The sequence below is a fragment of the Harpia harpyja genome, chromosome 21, assembly GCF_026419915.1.
Source record: "Harpia harpyja isolate bHarHar1 chromosome 21, bHarHar1 primary haplotype, whole genome shotgun sequence".
Lineage (NCBI taxonomy): Eukaryota > Metazoa > Chordata > Aves > Accipitriformes > Accipitridae > Harpia > Harpia harpyja.
In genome coordinates this window covers 2,512,386-2,529,981 of record NC_068960.1, presented here as the reverse complement: position 1 = coordinate 2,529,981, position 17,596 = coordinate 2,512,386, and the positions used below count along the sequence as shown (strand labels likewise).

General features: G+C 47.4%; 1 protein-coding gene across 1 annotated transcript in view; it reads left to right on the top strand.

Annotated features, from left to right (window-relative positions):
- Window positions 1–2,566: 2,566 nt before the first annotated feature.
- Window positions 2,567–17,596, top strand: part of LMF1 (lipase maturation factor 1) — a 206,732-nt gene continuing 191,702 nt past the window's right edge. Inside the window, exons 1-2 of the mRNA XM_052773479.1 lie at window positions 2,567–2,765; window positions 13,170–13,479. Coding sequence (XP_052629439.1) covers window positions 2,585–2,765; window positions 13,170–13,479 — 491 coding nt within the window. The 5' untranslated portion in view covers window positions 2,567–2,584. The remainder of the gene's footprint in view (window positions 2,766–13,169; window positions 13,480–17,596) is intronic.

Here is a 17,596-nt window from a genome sequence, read left to right as displayed (position 1 = left end):
GACGGACTTCTCTTTGGGTCTCAGAAAACATGCATGCATAAAGACCAAAAACAGTGGAATTCTGTTCAAATATTCTAAGATACCAGCAACAAAACAAAATTTGCTTTTGCGGGATCAACAACACACAGGTATGCGTTACACGTTAAAGGCCAGGTGAGACACTGGCAAAGGATCTCTTCTTTCCTCCTGCACAGCACAGGCTGGACAGCATCTTTTCAAAATAATGGAGAAGCACAATTCTATTAATTATGATTACTGTGATTATTAATTGTTTGTCCTATGGCACCGTGTAGGAATCCCTCTTCTGAATCAGCACCACCTCATTTCAGATGCTGTACAAATACAGGAGGAATAAAGGTAATTCTTCCTCTGAAAATCCTTTTCAGCCTTAATCCTGCTAACCCTGGAGTTAAAGATCAGATTTCCATAGGGAAGGATCAGGGATTTTAATGGAAAAAATATTACCGCTGGAAAAATCTTAACTAGTAGAAGGAAGCTCCCAAATTCTTTGCGAGATCCCCACCTCCCATTTAGCGAACGCAGCTGAACGCTCAGCAGGATTGTGTGTAACTGCATTATACATAATTGAATGTATGTTTTCTTTAGAGGAGTCCCCAAATGTTAATGCTGCTTTACAAAATAGTTATTTCTGCACACATTCACTTTCTCTGTTTTATTTAAACCCAATTCCTGGCAGCCAGAGGGGCGAAAGACTAGACCTGAATGAACACAGAGTAATTTAGGGTGCCAGGGACAGCAGGGTTGAGGTGCTGGTGGGGACAGCTGCTGGGTGCTGTGACAGTAAATGCTTGTTTCTCTGTCACTTTTGCAGCTGTTTGGAACACAGCAAAATAGGGTCGGGCGGGGGGACGTGGCGGCGCGCATTTTGTTGAATGAAGATCTGCATCAATGATGCCTCAGCGCCTGCCTGCCAGCCTGACATTTATGAATCGCTTTCCCTTTGAGACTTTTAAGGCTCAGAGCCTCGCTCTTAAATATCTTGTTTGCGTTACTTGCTTGGTTTTTACATTGTTTTCTTTTCTGAGACCTTACTTTGAAAAGAGGGAACGCGAGGGAAAATTGCGACATGAAGATAAAAGCTGACAGTAGGTAGGTGAGCAGAAAACCCGACGCAGATGATGATCCACACAAAGCTGCATACCAGCAGGAACTCAGAACAGAGAGGAGGTCATTTGATGTTCTAATCTGCCGTTTTATTGCACGTTTTCCTTTATAGCTTGAACCATCTTCCAGTAAAGCTGAAGGAAAGGCTTCCATTGCCTTTTATGAGAGTTGGATCGGTCCTGGAGAGTAACAACATTTTTCTGCCATTTAATAGACTTAAAACTTTGCAGCTCGTATTGTTGGAAGGTGCTATTGACACACGATGTCCCTCGAGCTCAGGTCGGCTGAGTTTGGTGTTCATTCCTGCTACCGTCCCAACTTGTGCATCTGGCAGATCTCAGAGCGATCTTCAGCAGTGAAAACCGACCCAGTGCAGCGTTCCCTTCCCAGCTCCAATTATTCCTTTTCTTTTTTTTTTGCTAAATCTTTAGCCTAAACCCTCCTCTTTTCCTCAGTAATTTCCTCAATTATCCAGTTTGTTTTACAGACATTTCCATTTAATGTGGAATTTGCTGTAAAAGTTTCATAAAGACCCCACAAAGGAAACCATTAGCTTACATCTCTTTAAATTTATCTAGCCAACCCTTGTGGCTAATCCAAAGGGAGAGCGAAACTGCAGTATACCAGAGGCCTTTAACAAATAGCTTATTTTTCTTTCCCTATACAATGCACCATTATGTAGGGTTTTTTTCTAAGGAGAACAATGCAAGCAGCGGTGATGGGAAACTGGAAAAACAAAAGAGGCATTTAGAAGGGACCGCTTTACAGTCTGAAAAGCATTGAATAACGTTACACCTGATAACATACTTTCTCAGAGACCATCGAACGGTTTAGCACGGCGGTGTTTAGCACGACGGACACCTAAACTCGCTGGTGACCGCCGAGGCCGCTTTATTAGTGTGGTTTTGCTAAAAAACAGCGTTTATGAACTCATAAACGGAGTCAAGTGCTTGGCGGCTATGGAGTACTATGAAGTAGAAATCACGGCAGCATCAGAAGTGCCAAATATCGAAAGCCTGAGGAATTTAACTTAAAATTATTCCTCAGGGACGGAGCCCGGGGACGGCAGGGTGAGGTGAAGGGGCTGCGGCCAGACCCTGCCCGTGCCAGCGGACTCGGCTCCACAGAGGGCCCCGGCCTCCTCGGGCGGGAGGTGGGCGAAGGGCTTTTGCAGCCAACTCCTTCCGTTTCTTTCCGGTTTTGCGGTGCTTTTTTTTTTTTTTTTTCCCTTTTTTTCCCTTAACTTTGCACTTCCTCGCCCTTTTCCAAAGGTCGCTCCCTGGGGCCGAGGCGTACAGACGCCATTTTTCCCACAGAAACCGCGGCTGTAGTGACACGGCCGGCCCGGGACAGTCTCCCGCCATCAGCGCCTCAGCCCGGCGGCGGCAGCCCGCGTCGCGGCGGGGGTGGCGGAGGGGAGGGCGGGCCGGCCGCACGCATGCTCGCTGCGGGCTCCGACATGGCGGCGCCCAGCGCGGCGCTGAGGCAGAGGCGGGCGGCGGCGGCCGACGGCGCCCGCGGGGCCCCGGAGCGGGTTGTGGCGGGGCCGGCGGGCAGCGGGGTCGGGTCGCCGCCGCCGCCGCCGGGCACCTTCTGGCTGACCCGCATCGTGCTGCTGCGATCCATAGCCCTGCTTTACTGTGAGTCTCCGGGCGCTGGCTGCCCCGCGCCTCTTTCTCTCTCCGCTGCCCGGGGAGCGGGGTGGGGGGCCCGGCCGAGCCCCGGGCTGCGGTGGGGCGGCCGGGCTCGTCGCCACGCCGAACCCCGTGAAGTCCTGGCGTTGCCCCGTCCCATCCCTCATGGCCTTTCCCCGCTGCAATGCCTCAGGTGGGGCAGGCGGGAGCCCTGCCACGGGGAAGGGGTGAGCCCCCCCCCCCCGGGTGCCCCCGCCGGCGGGTGCTCGTCCTCCCGTGGGGTCCGTGCTGGTGCTGCGGTGCGAGGTCCCGCCGTGGTGGGAGAGGAGGCCCGTGACCGTCTTACGTACTCCGTGGTGAATTTCGGTTTGCGGGACAGGGGGGGCTGCGGGGTGTTTTGCCCCAGCTCCTGGGTGCAGACCCCGGCCCGGCCCGGCAGGGCTGCAGCAGTTGCGCTGAGGAGCCCTGCCGGCCTTTTACCAAAGGACTGCTTCGTTTTGGCTGTCGGGGGCACGTGGTTGCGTACCCAAAGCTTGAGGGGACGAGCGAGATGCGAAATGGGAAGCGCCTTTTGTTTTCGACTCTCGCTTTGCTGGTGGGACGGGGACCCTGGGGTTGGCAGCTGGGATGGAGTTGGGTGATGTTGGGGCTCCCGTGTTGGCGGAGCTGAAAGGAGAGGTTGCTCGCACCACGAGGCTGGTACCTGTCAGCAGAGCTGGTTGGGGCCGGTCGTCCTTTTTCTTCAAGGTAGATGTTGTGAGCTAACTGTGCAAGAGAAGAACTCTTTGTCTTATGCAGAAGCAGATCTTTAGCATCTTACGTAGGACTGGAGAGAGATGACGTCCTTGGGTGCCAACGCTACCAGTCGGGACCTAGAATTGACGTGACCTTAAAATGGTTAACGGTGAAACCAGTTTCCAACCTCAGCTGTGCTTGTTTGGCTCTCGCTTTGGCAAGTAACGCTGAGAGCCGTGCTCAGAGCCCACTAGTGTTCCACTTAAAAAATATTCACAGTGAAACCTAAACTGACATATAACACACTACATTACAAATTCTAAACTTGCCCCAGATTTGTCCACAAAATCGTTAGGATTTGTAGGCTGCCAGCCTGCTTAGATTATTTTGCATCAAAACCATGCAGAAGTTGTAGTTTTGTATGGTTTTGACACGTGCTCTGTTTCTAGTTTGGTTTCAGCTCTCGGTGAAATGTGGGGTTATGACTCTTTCAGTCAAAATGAAAGCGATTCCGATATTCCCCCGTGTGTAAATCCAGACTGCTGAGTTTCCCGTAGCTCGGTTTGCAGTTTCCTTATGAAAAACTGATTAGCGTTCTCCGCCGTGTGTTCGGTGGAGGCTGCCGCTTTCTGATCGCGGCTTTGGGATTATAAATATGCCGCACCTGGGACCAAATGGTGTCCTGTTGGGCGGTGGTGTGTTCGATGGGAAGGGAGCAGGTGGTGGCTGGACGGGTGGGAGTTGGTAAGGGGGTGATGAGGCAGAGGAGGGCAAAGAGCGACTCAAACGTATGAGACCTTCTGGTGGCTGGGTGACCTGATTAGGGACAACGAGAGCAGTAAGAGGTGAGGAGCAAGTGTCCGATTCAGGGTCAGGTGAGTTTCAGTGTGGAAATGATTGAAACCTATGGGCTGCAGGGAGAAAGGGAGAGTGAGGATGCGTAAGCCAGAGGATGAAGCTGAGATTGCATGCTGATGAGGGAAAGCGGGATGACAGAAAATAGGGAGAGGAACTGGATTCCGCACTTTTCCAAGTAGGAGAGGTGAATGGGAACACCTGGCAGTGGCAGAAGCGGGGAGGAGACACCAAAATGCTTCTGCAGTCCAGAGTGAGGAAACCTTTTTGAGAGAGGTAGCCTCAGAGGAAGGGGTTTGGGTACCAGAGCTGGAAGGAACAGGGTAGGAGGATGGTTCTGTCCTTTGAAATGGAAGAGATACAAGAGAGGAAAAGTTTACCTGCTCGTTATGCAACTTTTGCTTGGTTGCAATCAGGTAACAGTGATTTCTGCTGCTTGTTTTGATTGAGTAACAGGCAAACAACCCAAAGCCAGAAACCTGGGCCAGATTTGAGACAGGTCAAATTCTGACTCAGGCTGTCACTTGCAGCGGTGTTGAGGCCCCAGCTCTGATCCCGATGCAGGAGAGAAGCTGTGCAGCCTACAACCGAAGCGTTTGTAGGGTGGAAACTAATTGGTGTCTCTGAGATGGAGAGATTGTGAACAGGCAGATTCCTCTGTCAAAGGCTGCAAAACCATGACACGGCTGTTGGGATGGGATGCTCCTGAGGGAAGGTGGGTTGCCTTTTGATCTCTTCTGAGAGCCTGGGTTTAGAAACAGCAGAAAACAATTTAAAGCTTCTGTGCCAAGCTGCTCTTCCAAGCTCTTTTCTGAAGATGGAACCATTTACTCTGACAGATTATTTTTTTTCCCAGGCACGGCGATTCTACACACGCCGAGTCTCAGACTTGCTGAGGAAATGGTTGATGCCGTTGTGACAGTTTGACATTCCTCAGTCGTGGGATGTTTTTCCCCCTTCTTTCATTTCACCCTTTTAAACGTAACCCTTTCATTCCTGCTGTGTTAAGCAACAAATCCTTGGGGGGAGGACTTTGTGTTAAAGTATCAGGGAAGTGGTCACTGCCTGATGATTGTAGCTCCTGCTTATTAGTGCAGCTGTGTGAGCTGAAAGCTTGTTCTCCCTCCTAGGTGGAAAGGGAGGGGTGGGAGAGGGAAGGACCCAGTGAATGGGGTAGAGAGAAACATTATTTGGGCTATACAGTGATGCTGAGGGGCAGAATCACTAAGCGTGATCTGGGGGCCTGTCACCTCCTTCCTGCCCCCCACTCCACTCTCGAGAGGCTGCTTTATTGCTTGATGCGAGCTGGGGAGATGCTTTCCCTTTGGATCTTCTCCTGTGGAAGGAGGACAGGCAGTGCAAGGCGGGTGTGAAGAGTCCTTCTGTGTGCCCTCCCTTCTCCTCCACCCTGTTTGGTTATAACTGCTCTCCTCTTCTTTTTTTGAAGGGAGTTTCCAGAAGCAGCCAGAGCCTGGGAAGTCCCTGGCAAAGCAGCTGTTGTCTGAGAGGCAGGTTAGAGATGAGGAGGTGGGAAAGGATCTGATGATTCGTGGAGGTCAGTGACCAGAACCACCTGCTGCTTGCAAGAATGGGAAGGAAGGGGAAAATGGATCTAAGCTGAAAGTGCTCAGCGAGGTTTGCTCTTTGCAGCAGGGCTGGGCCAGTGGGGACCTCCTAGCTGAGCACTAAGGTAAATGAAATGCCTGTCTGTGTAATTCTGTTTTTAATAGTAGCTAGCACTGTGCGCTTGCAAATTCAGTGACACTTAAGTTCTTATAGCTGCCAGCCCTCAGACGCATTTTCAGATCCGAGACCTCTTTTTCCAATTCACCAAGTCAGTGTGGGCAGACCAAGTGGTAAAACCCTTCTGGAGGAGGAGAGTGTGAAGTAACACAGAATCCAGCCCTGAACACTGAGGAAGAGAACAACTGTGTAGGTCTTATCCTGTGCTCTGCTGCCCAGACCCCTCTCTCTCTTTCTGTAGAGGCATCTTTATATGCTACTGGTGTGCCAATGGAAGAGACTTGTCTCACAGACTTCCACCATTGCAGCGGCTAACTGCAAACTCTAATACAGTAATTCATGGGACAGGGAAGTTTGGAGAAATGCTGTTTTGAGATTTGAAGGTTTTCCGTCCTGGTCCTGCACTGTGTGTTTGTTCTTTATGGCAGGGATTGACATTTTGTCAATACAGAAAGTCTTTGAGGTCTTGTTGGAAGTGCTGTAACAGGTAAATAGCTGGTCCCAAAGCTCTTGACAACAGATGTGCATTATTTGCTCCCTTCACCCTCCCTCTAAATCATTGTTAAGTGCCCTTTTTGGATGATTACTATCATCAGATTCCAGATGTAGAAGTTTAAGTAATTAGATACCACTCTTCCCAATTTCAGCCAGGCTCTGTAGAGTGCTTTGAAATAAAAGCTATTATTTAAATCCAGTTTATCTTCCTTCTCCTTACGTATTGTTTAATAGTAGTATTTTCTTTCCCCAGAGCTAGAGCTACGGGAGGTTCATGCTACTTCTTCCTAATTCTGAAATCCAAAGCCTTCTCAGGGGGGGTTGGCTTCCTGTAGGTTCCTGGCTCGCCCCGGTGTCCTTCCTCCTCTCTTTCTCTGTCATCTCCCCTGCTTTCCCCCTTCTCTTCCCTCAGTTATATTGAAAGGCTCCCAGTAGCTTTCAGCTTGCCTAGTCAGGATTATAGTACATCTTCTGATGCTTTTTCTCCCCTGGAAGGTTTTATTTCAGCGCAGCGCTTGTTAGCAAGTCTGTACAACAATGGCAGTATGTTAGCATGATGTCCTCTTAGCAAGCTACATGCCCCCTGTTTAACTCTGCACGAAAGAGCCGCGTAAGCAAGACAGAATTGCGTTTGGTCCTGAACAAAGCACTTTCACTGTGGGAAGATAAATTCGTAGCAAGCTGTGATAGTTTAAGGGAAGTGATAACAAGAACTGAGAAGGAAAGAATCTATCTCCCAGTCTGCTGCTTGCCTAGCGCTGGTTTGGAGCAGAGGGATCTTCTCAGGGCATCCTCCAGCTGCAGGCTGGACTGCCGCTGGTGTGGTTTTGAACAACCTGGGTCCTATGGGGGAGCTTTTTAGCAGTGCCACAGCCCAGCCTTTTCTATTTGCTTTAACATTATTTCAAACAAAGAGGCAACGGGGAGATAAGCACTTAAAAGCCTCCAAAGCAACCACCCCAAAGTCTTTAGCTTTGCTGTGAATGGCAATAAAACAAAAAAAGTGTTAAGAACAGACTACTTTGTTGTGTGTTTATTTGTGGCTGTAGGGTTGCAGGATGAAGAGGGGGTGTTTGGTTTCACTCTGGCTCTTTGCTCAGTACCATGGTGTTGTTCCTTCTGTGTTGCAAAACTTTGCAGGGGAATTTGTCAATTGAAAACTTATTTGATTCATTTCTCTGATAATAATGAAAATACCATGAATATTCTCCCCCTTCTTCTTTTCAGTAGTACAACCTCAGCTTGCCAGCATCCAGCATAGGGCCTTTTTGAATGCCTTGTTGGGTCAAAGGTGCACGTGATATATGGCTCCAGGCAGATTTTTTTTGTGTGTGCAAAATGTAGTTTGGTTTTTATGCAAAGCTCTGTGCTCTTGGTTCATTTCTTCTTGCGGTTTGGGCTTTAAGTAAAAGTTAAGACTTCTTTTAATGGGGGGAGAGAGAAAGCCATATGACCGGAAAGTTTTGGATTTCACATCTTTAAATCTTTACAGAGCATGAAGAATGGGATTCTCTCATTCTCCTACCATGACAGGCTGAGCCTGGACCAGGGGAAAGGAACTGAGGTGACAGGGCAATATGGATAGACCAAATCATTTCAGATGGGTGACTCTTGTGTTGCATGCTTGGGTTGTGTTTATTAGTAGCATGTGGGTTTGAACAAGGAACCCCTTCAGTTTGGGGAGAGAGAGGAGGCTGGGAGGGGAAGGAGAAGGTGGAGGGGGGGAAGTTAATGGAAAAGTACAGTAAAGCACCTTCTGAGGTGAGAATAAGTAGTGAAGGTCTATTAGCAGTTGATGACAATTTACATGTATTACTTATGTAAAGATCAGCTCGCAGCAGGTAGAGGAGCGTGCTCCCATGTGAGCTGTCAAAGGCTCCGTCTGCCTCCTGAGTGGGAGGGAGCATGGGAGTCACTGAGGCTGTTTTTTCAATCCGCAATAGTCTGAAGAATGGCAAAGTGCTTCAGGTGCAACAGAAGAGGCTGGCATGGGCTGAAGATGCCCAGATCCAGAAAGTATTGGTAAAAAGTCCAGGCAGTGAGCAGCCATGGAGGTGATGGACAAGGTGATAGGGTTTCATGCTGGGTCTGGAGACTTGGAGGTGTGCAGAGCTGTGCTGGCAGTCTGCAGGGGATGTCCCCGGATTAGGAGCCCAGCCACAGCCTCACGTCATTCCCAACTGTGATGCCGGAAAGGATAGCTATGGGCAAACGTCGGCTTCTGCATCCTGGTCGGCAAAATGTTTTCTGAACTCTGAAAAAGCGCCCTTCCCAGATATGCTCTGATTTTGTAAGTTGATACAAGACAGTGAGAGTCACTCTGAGGAGTTTGGCCTGCTAAAGGGGCTGGAGGGAGTGGGTGACTGGACCAAGCCCTGCCTCAGCTTGCTCCATCCTGAGGGAATCTGCTGTGGACTCCTCAGTGCAGTACGTGCCTGAGCTGGAGGCAGCTTGGGAGCTGGTGGAGGCAAGCTGCCTGGTGCATACGAATGCAAGTGTTTGCTGTTCTTGATGGAAGAAACAAATCCTGAACTGACAGGAGATGCTGATGAATGCATGGCCCGAAGTTTGCAAATCCAGGAGTCGGGTTTGCTGAAAAGGAAGGCAGATTCTCCTGAGCGGGATGCAGAGCTTTGCAGCTCTGTTGATGACTGAGATGCTGCCCACTTGCCTGGCTAACAGTGGTGCTCAGCGGCTGCCCACTCAGACTCTCTTCTGCCATTTCAGCATCCCTTTGGGTGAGACCCTTCTCTCTTTGCTGCCGAAGATCAGAACATCCCTGGGCTGGCATGAGCCTTGCAGACAGCCAAGAGCACAGCTTTACAGGGTGTTTGGAGAGGCTGAGGTGGATGCAGTGCCATTGCTTGAGCAGACTCCATCCGTGCCTTGGACCCCACGGCATGGTTAAACCCAGCATGCTGCGTAGGTGGGTCCCCCCAGCATCAGCTGACTTACTAACCGCTGAATTCTGGTTCATGTAATAGAACTGCTCTGCCACCCTCTTGCCAGGAAGAAGCTACAGGACAAAGACAAGAAGCGATTAACCTCGCCCCATGCCCCGGCATTGCAGCGAGCATGCCAGCCAGTGCCCCAGGTGGAAGAACACTTGTTTGACCATGTTTACCTGGAGGGAGTGGGAAGATGGAGAGTGGAAAATCCCCAAATACAAGGCCAAAGGGAAAGAGGTTTCAGAATAGGGGTTAAGGAAGAAGAAAAAAACCACAGGCTTTGGGGGCAAAATGGACTTTCTGCCCCCACCCCGCCCCGACTAAGCCAAGATCAAAGGGAGAGAGAAGGGAGCAGGGTCTGTGTTACAGTCAATTTAAGGATACGGTTTCTCAAGGGGGGTTCCGGGAGAGGAAGGAATGACAAGCTGATAAGTAACTTCCCTTTTTTCCCCCTGGATGTGTGCATCTCCTGTGTTGCTGAAATCCTTTGCAGTATCTGTCTTTAGTTTCAACTATTACATGTGTCCGGTAACACGGGAACCGCTGCCTACAGGTTGATGCCTCTTGAAGACTTAGCTGGCGCCCTGGGAGAGTAGGTGTAGATGATTTGGTGGTGGGGTTTGAGAAGCGGGTGCTGCCTAAAGGATGCGCCCTTCAAATTTGCTCCAAAAGATGCTGGAGATAAGTGGAGAGGGAGCACGGAGTGGTGTGAGACAGCGGCTCAGCTTGGGGAGTGTCCAGGAGAGGGAGCTGGATCCAGGACGGAGCAGCACATCTAGGAAACGCTGCACACGTGTGAGCAATAAACGGCGCTCGCCGGACGTGGGCCCCGATGGCTTGGGAGAGTGATGGATCGAAGCGTAGGTTGGAACGGTCAGGATTTGTGTTGGGTATTACGTGAGTTCTTCACCAAATTAGGGCTGTTGCCGATGGGATTTAGTCATGAAATGGTAACGTGCGAAATATCAGCAGCGCAGCGTCTTGTGAGAAATTGGTGCCCTGGGAGAAAACCACTTTGGAGCCCAAACTGGGCAATCTTTAGATGTGCAGTTCATGCCAACCTATAATGCAGTCTTTGCTGCTTTCAGACTTAAAAAGGCTGTACAGTATTTTGTACATACAATGTGTACTTTTCTGCAATTGCTATAGTTTGTTTTTCCTAATTTACCCTTTCCTTGTTTATCTTGCATACTGTGCAGGGGTCTAATTTAGACTTTTTTAGAAAAAAAGCTGCTTAGCAGTTATGGGTTGGGGCAGCAATTTCTGTAGCATTTAGAGGTGAATTTGATTAGCACTTTAGGAAAACTGTGCAGCAAATTGCAGTGCTAATCAAGGGAAATCAAGCCATGGAGTTCTAAAGCAGAGTTGGTCTTTATTTTTTTTTAAAACCAAAAATGAAGATATTAAGTTGTTTGAGGCTCAGAAGCATTATATTTCTGCTGGTTTCACGTGTCAGGCTTTCTGATTACACAGTTGTGTCGAACCGAGTGTTGGTAGAAAAATATGAATACTCTGAAATATAAAACACTTAATTTGGGGTCCCAAACTGATTCTTTAATGTTGCGATCAGTTTTTCTCTTGTCCTTCCCTGTCCATAATTGAGTAAAATATTCTATGTGTCTTTTATCAGTTTGTAAAATCCTTCACTGGGTGTAAAAGACGGAGGGAAAGAGACGCAGCCGATTAAACCCCCAACTTTATTGTGTTAGCGCTGTGATTCAGGATCTGTTGAAATCAATAGGAACCTCCCAGTGACCTCAGATATGCATTGGATTGTGAGTTTTAGTGCTTTTTCAAATGAGAACAAAATACACGCCATGTGCAAAGAGATGGAGTAAGTGCTAAGTGGATTAACTGAAATCCACTGGAGACCTTTGTGTGTGTCTGGGGGGAATGGGACATTTATTTTTATTCCCTGGGGCTGCAGACTTTGGGTTGCTAGTCAAACTTCAAAGAAATGGGAATCCAGGCCTGAACTCCGGGTATGGTTTCACATAGACTTTCCACCAGCATTCCCAGTGAGAGACACCAACCAGATGGACACCAGAATTCTTGTTTGCAGAATGACAGTATTCAGATAAGGAGGAAAACAGATTTGATCATTAACTAAGAACAAATCGGCCTTTTGCAAGACCTCTGGTATTGCTGCGTGTGACGTGGCTGGTGTTTGGATAATGTTTGAAAGATGGGTAAGTTAGCTGCTGGGAGCAAAATGTATGGAGCCTAATCAGGAAATGTTGGCCTTCATCATTTTTTTCTGAGAAACGGAGATTACTGCAGTTACGAACTGCAAATTGGTAACCGGAGGAGATTCCTAAAATATGAGATAATCCCTAGAAGCTGACCAACTTTCTCTGTAGAACATCAAATTCTAGGTCTATGATCTGTAATTAAATTGCTTATGTGCTGTTAAAAAAAGCATCTGGCTGTTCTAAGATTGTCCAGTGCAAGAGCATAGACACTATAAATGAGAGAGCTGTAGTGACATGTAAAAAGTAGCAATTTAGAGGACAGGAAAATATTAAGACTTTGTATTTCCAACCTACCAGGATGTGAGAGGATTCAGAAGGTCAACCCATAGCATAACTACTGTATTCTGCAATTGCAATGTATAACCATTAACTGTTACACTGCCAAAAGAATTAAGGTGTCCTTTGGATGCCTCTTGAATGGTGTGTATGAGTTTAAGCTGTCTCATTAACAATATTTTGAAATATTAAGTGTTTTCAATATAAGGAAATAATCCAATACTTGACAGATGCACAGATAGTGTTACGTAAAAGTGGAGATACATTGTCCTCTAAAGTCAAAGCATAACCTTGCAGGCACAATCTGCTATCAGTCTGCCCTGGGTTGTTTGTACTGGGAACAGCAGACATTGTAAATCACCATCAACAACAAAACCCATGCTGGAGCTGTTGTCTATTTACACTGCAAAATGTTTTGTGAAACTGAAATAGGAAGGGTCAGAAAGTACAGCTGTGTCTGCTGCTGCAGAGCTGAAGGGAGTTGTGTGTGCTCTGCTGGCTGCTTCAGCTGTGCTCCCCGCTATCTGTGCGTGAACTGAGGGTTTCTCGGTGTCTCCTTTCCACATGCTTGTTGTAGAAAGGAAATTCTGTCTGAAAGTCTTGAAATTAATGCATTACTTTCACTCATAGGCTGCAGTGCAATTAAACTGCAATTAAACTGTTTTCCTCATCTGCATTAGGAGATGAATAGGGTATGTGACTAACCTAGGGTCATGCAGAGTCTAATGGAGCTGGGCTGAGCCTACTGTTTCTACATTGGGTCAGGTCGCTCAGTTACAGGGAGCTTTTCCCAGAAGTGCATTGCTGAGTTTGCCTGAAGCAAGTGGCATGTCCCTTACAGCTGTTGAGGAGAAAATTATCTCAAAACAGACTCTGTGCCGTTTCCTGGTGTGAAGGCAGAGACAGTATTTATAGAATTCCTCTGCCTTCTGCATTGTGGTTAATAGAAATGACTGTGTTGTATTTTAATGGAGATGAGGACATGTGAATAAATTCCTTCCCGAGGCATGAATATATTTCTGTAACTCTGGACTCAAGATATGTACTTCAGCCTGGATGATTTCTAATACTGTTTGGTTTTTTTTCCCCTCCTTGTTTTCGTCTAGTTATGGCCTTTCTGGTGGCATATCATCAAAACAAGCAGCTAATAGGAGAGAAGGGGCTGCTCCCTTGTAAACTGTACCTGCAGAATGTCAAAAAGTATTTCAAAGGGAAGATAAACCTGGATGCTCTGAGCTATGCACCAACAATCATCTGGTTTCTGGACTGGTCAGACATGGACAGCACCTTGGACTACCTCTCCCTGCTTGGCCTTGCAACTTCAGCCTTCGTATTGATAACTGGATGTGCAAACATGGTCCTCATGTCTGTCCTGTGGGTTCTCTACCTCTCGTTGGTCAATGTTGGACAGATCTGGTAGGTTAACAATCTCTCTGCCCTGTTTTTCTCTGTAATCTCTTGCTGTTCATTGTACACATTGACTTTCTATTACCATTTGAGGTTGGTAATCTGGTAAGGAGTGATGTAGGAATGTGAGATAAGGAAAGCATTTGGCAGAAATGAGTTATGGGCCTGCCCCTGTTCTCTCTCTTACCTGGGATATCTGCCCTAATTCCCCTTGTCCTCTGTGAGAGGCAAATTGGCTGCATAATGTGCCACGTTACATGTTGTCCCTGCTGTGGAGTACTTTCCCTTATGGCTGTTGCAAGGGAATTCCCCTAATAATTGCCTTTGGGATGGTTTCTCAGTTTTCAGTTCTATCCAGAAGAGAGCTGGAACACTCAAGATAAGTACATAAAGCCTGTGGGGAAAAAGTAAAGGAGAAATAGTGACTGTCTGCATATTGCCTTGCTGCAGGGAAAGGCTGTGGTGCAAAAGGAAAGGCTTTATGTGGTCCTTGCACTTGTTAAGGCCCCAAACACATTGGTTAAAAGAGGATGGGCCCTCAGAAATCCAAATTTCATTAGTTCACCTCTCCAAGTACCTCTCTGCCTGTAGCAAAGGTGATGTGGTAACTTTGGGGATGTAAAAGGCTATGCCATGAAGAGGTGCCCAAGCTGTGGACATGATACAGCTGTGTCACTGGGATGTTCTTCCTAAATCTTCATGCTCTGTGACACGACAGGACACCTTCCCTATAGATGGGCTCAGTGAATTTAATTTTAAGGATTTGCATGTGCTTGGGCAGCCCTGCTTCTTGTCCTGTCCCATTCATTCCTATCCTACTCCAGATGGTATGCAAGTGGGTGAAGGATAACAGCTTCAGTTTTCTGAAAAGCTCTATTCTCTAAGCTCTTAACTCAGCATGAACTTAAGACTGTGAAAGCAAGCCACAAAATTTGAAAAATAACTTGGTGGATAGTTTTCCGTTGCCCATTTCCAAGTTATTCCAAAATCGCTTGTCTATTTTTCTAGATGTTTTATGTTACAGGGCAAGAATTCAAGCATCATCCTGCTCTCATTTCCACAGATACAGGAGACTGTGTCATTGTAGCAGCAAAATCTGGATGTGTTCCTTGACTTCTTTCTCTTTGTGTTTCTGTTTGGGGGGGGGAACCCTAATAACCTCTCCCCTAAGCTGCAAAGGTTTTGTGGCTGAAAGCTGGACCTGCAGTGATTCCTGAGGCTGAAGGTTTGATCTGGCTTGTTCCTGAAGTAGTGGTCTTACTAAGACATTAGCATGCCAGGCTTTCTTTAGTGCCCACAAGGCACTCTGGAGTGCTCAGTGTACTGGTGCTGTGGCTATAGTGGTGCTATAATGTTGTTACAGTTTTGATTTAAAAAAAAAAGCTAGCTGGAATGTGTTCTCCGTGTCTCGTTGGGCAGTCACGTTCTGTGCTGGTCCTCTGCTCCCAGCTGCTTTTCCTGGTACAGGCAGACTGAAGGCAGAGGTGTGATGTCTTCTCTGCCAGTGCTGGAGGGGTGACAGTTCTGCAGAACTCTCGAGTTTTTTGCCAAAAGAAATCCAGTTGTGGCTGTTGAATGTGTGTCTGTTTTGTCATCTTTCAAGTCTTTAAGGGAGAGGCGAAAGGTAGGGGATAGAGAGGGGAGACTTTTTCCACTGCTGCACTGAACCACAACCAGTGTCCAGCAGACCATGTCCAAATGCTTCTTCTTGAGGGGGGGTTGAAAGCTCGCAGCCAAGCATTAGGTCTCTGCAGCTCTGAAGACAATGAGCTGGCCAGCAGGAATGCAAGCGGAGCCCAGAGTTTGCCTTTTGTGGATGCTGTGGTTGAAAGGAATTGACTCTTGATATTTGAGATAAGGCTGTGTTTTTTCCTCCTTTGCTACTTTGGATTTGGAGTTTAAAAGTTACTCTGGAGCAGGCAGGTGACTCCTGGTATACAGCAGTAGCACACCGAGGGAATGGGTCAGGTTCTTCTGGGGAAGGGGTGTGAGAGAGATTGAAAAGAGGGGGGATAGGAGGCATTGCCTCAACTTCATCTCTTCTTAATTATGGCCTTGAATATATTAAACAGGAAATTAGGTTCTTCTTGTAAAGGGGTGAGGGAAAAGAATCAAAGGAACCCAGCAGTACAGTTCATTCAGCTGTGGTTACATTTTTCATTAGATCTTCTGAAATGGGTCACTGGGTGGTCAAAACCATATTATTATTGTGCATACAGTGTGACATTCAGTTCCTTGAGAAGGGGACGCTGGGTGGCTAGGTGCTTATAGTGCAAGTAAACATGGGGAAAGAGCAAAGTGGGGATTAACTAGTTTCTCATTGTCCTTTAGGGAATTGTGGTGGCACGAGGGATGAGCTGAGAGTACCTGAAATCTCATGAATTCTGCTGCTGATCTTGGGTGGCAGCACTGGCCTTAAAACTAAGGCTTAAAACTCCCTTTTCACAGTGGTTTGTAGGTAGGGTTAGATGGTCCATTAACTTTGTCTTACTCTCAAATTTGGGCAGATTGAGAGAGTTTGATGAGTTCTGATTGTTCTCCAAAGCATCTGTTGAAGACCACAGTGACTTCTTATAAAGGGGGAAAGGACAGTGTTGTCAGGCATTCCTGATTAGAGTTACGGGATAGCTCAGCAAAGAGGCATCTGAAACGAAGAAGAAATTCCTCCTGTGGCCACATTGCTTTATAGTTATTGTACGGTCTTTCTTAGTGTTCCTCTTCAGCTGGCAGGCGTGGACTCCTGCGAGCTGGCACTGCTGGGCTGGACATGGACCTGTGGGCTGACCCGATCCAGCAAAATCCTTTGCATTAGTTGCCTAGGAAGCCTGTTCAAGGAAGATACGGAGTGATAAGGAGGAATAGAGCTCTCTTCTTTAGGCCTGTGAGGAACAATTTATTCCTTTTATCGCCTTTTCTTTTTCTATTTTAATTTTAAATGTTTCTATTTGTTTTGGGCTGGAGTATCCAGATACCGGGTGCTGCTGAAGGAGTGAGTCTTTCAACTGCTGTCCAGCTGGCTTGGGCTCAGAGTCAGAGGAAGCTTTAGAAGAGCAAACCATCTCCTTTGAAGGGCAGGACGTGTTGCCTGCCTGCCCCGGTACTGCCGACCTCCACCTGTGAGCTGGGGAATACAGTGTGCCTGGGGACAGCTGAGCCTGCTGTGACAGCATGGCAAGGGACCAGCTAAAGGTCTTTGAGGGTGTTATAACCCTCAAGAAAGCTGCTCCTGGAACAGGCTGATGTGAGCTGTTTGTAATGGTTTTTGCGGGATAAGGATTACTTTGGCAACCTAAAATCCTGAGAACTGGGGCCAGGACGTTGTCCTGGCCCTGAATTCTTGACTTTGCCAGTTTACTGTTGGCTCTGCCAAAGCACGCTTGAGCTGTCTGAAATAGGATGCACTTCGGTGGTTCTCAAAACTAGGCTAGCTTTCAGAGAACAGCATATTAATTTTGGTACCTGTGAAGTGCGGGGCCAAGATTGCCTTTGCCAAATTTGGAAGTGGAATGCACCAGGAAGCTTTGCAATTCTGGGCACTCTGTTCCCAAAACAGCTGTGGTATTCAGGGTCTGCTCAGACTAAACCTGGACGTGTTCTTTGGATCATGGGGCGTGCGTATACTGGTGCTCCACTTGCATCACGAGTTCAGTGCGTCTGTCTTAAAATACTGGATTTTTTTTTTCCCCCTCTGCCATTTTGAACTTTTCTTTTTGAAGTAGGAGGAGACTGTCAAGAATCTGAAAATCTGCCAGTGTGAAAGAATATATAATGTCTGACCCATAGGCTGGGTGAAGTGCTTAATCATTATGTTAATTTTAGCCTTGATTTTTCTTGTAATTTCTGCAGACTATGCCTAATTTCAGTAAAATAATAATAGTAAAAAGTGTCCCAGTTTGTGTATAATAGAAGCTATTTAATGAAGCTGAAGATGCCTAAAAAGATTTTGTGGGAATTCCCCATACTTCAGCGTCAATTTTGCAGAGTGCAAGTCCTGCTTGTCTAGGTTCAGTCACTGGAAGACCAGTGCAGCTCCACAGGTCCAACATGAACGGCTTTGCCTTTCTCCCCGCTTCCTCCCTCCTGAATATTGATATAATGGATTGTCGTATATTTAAAGAAGAATGGG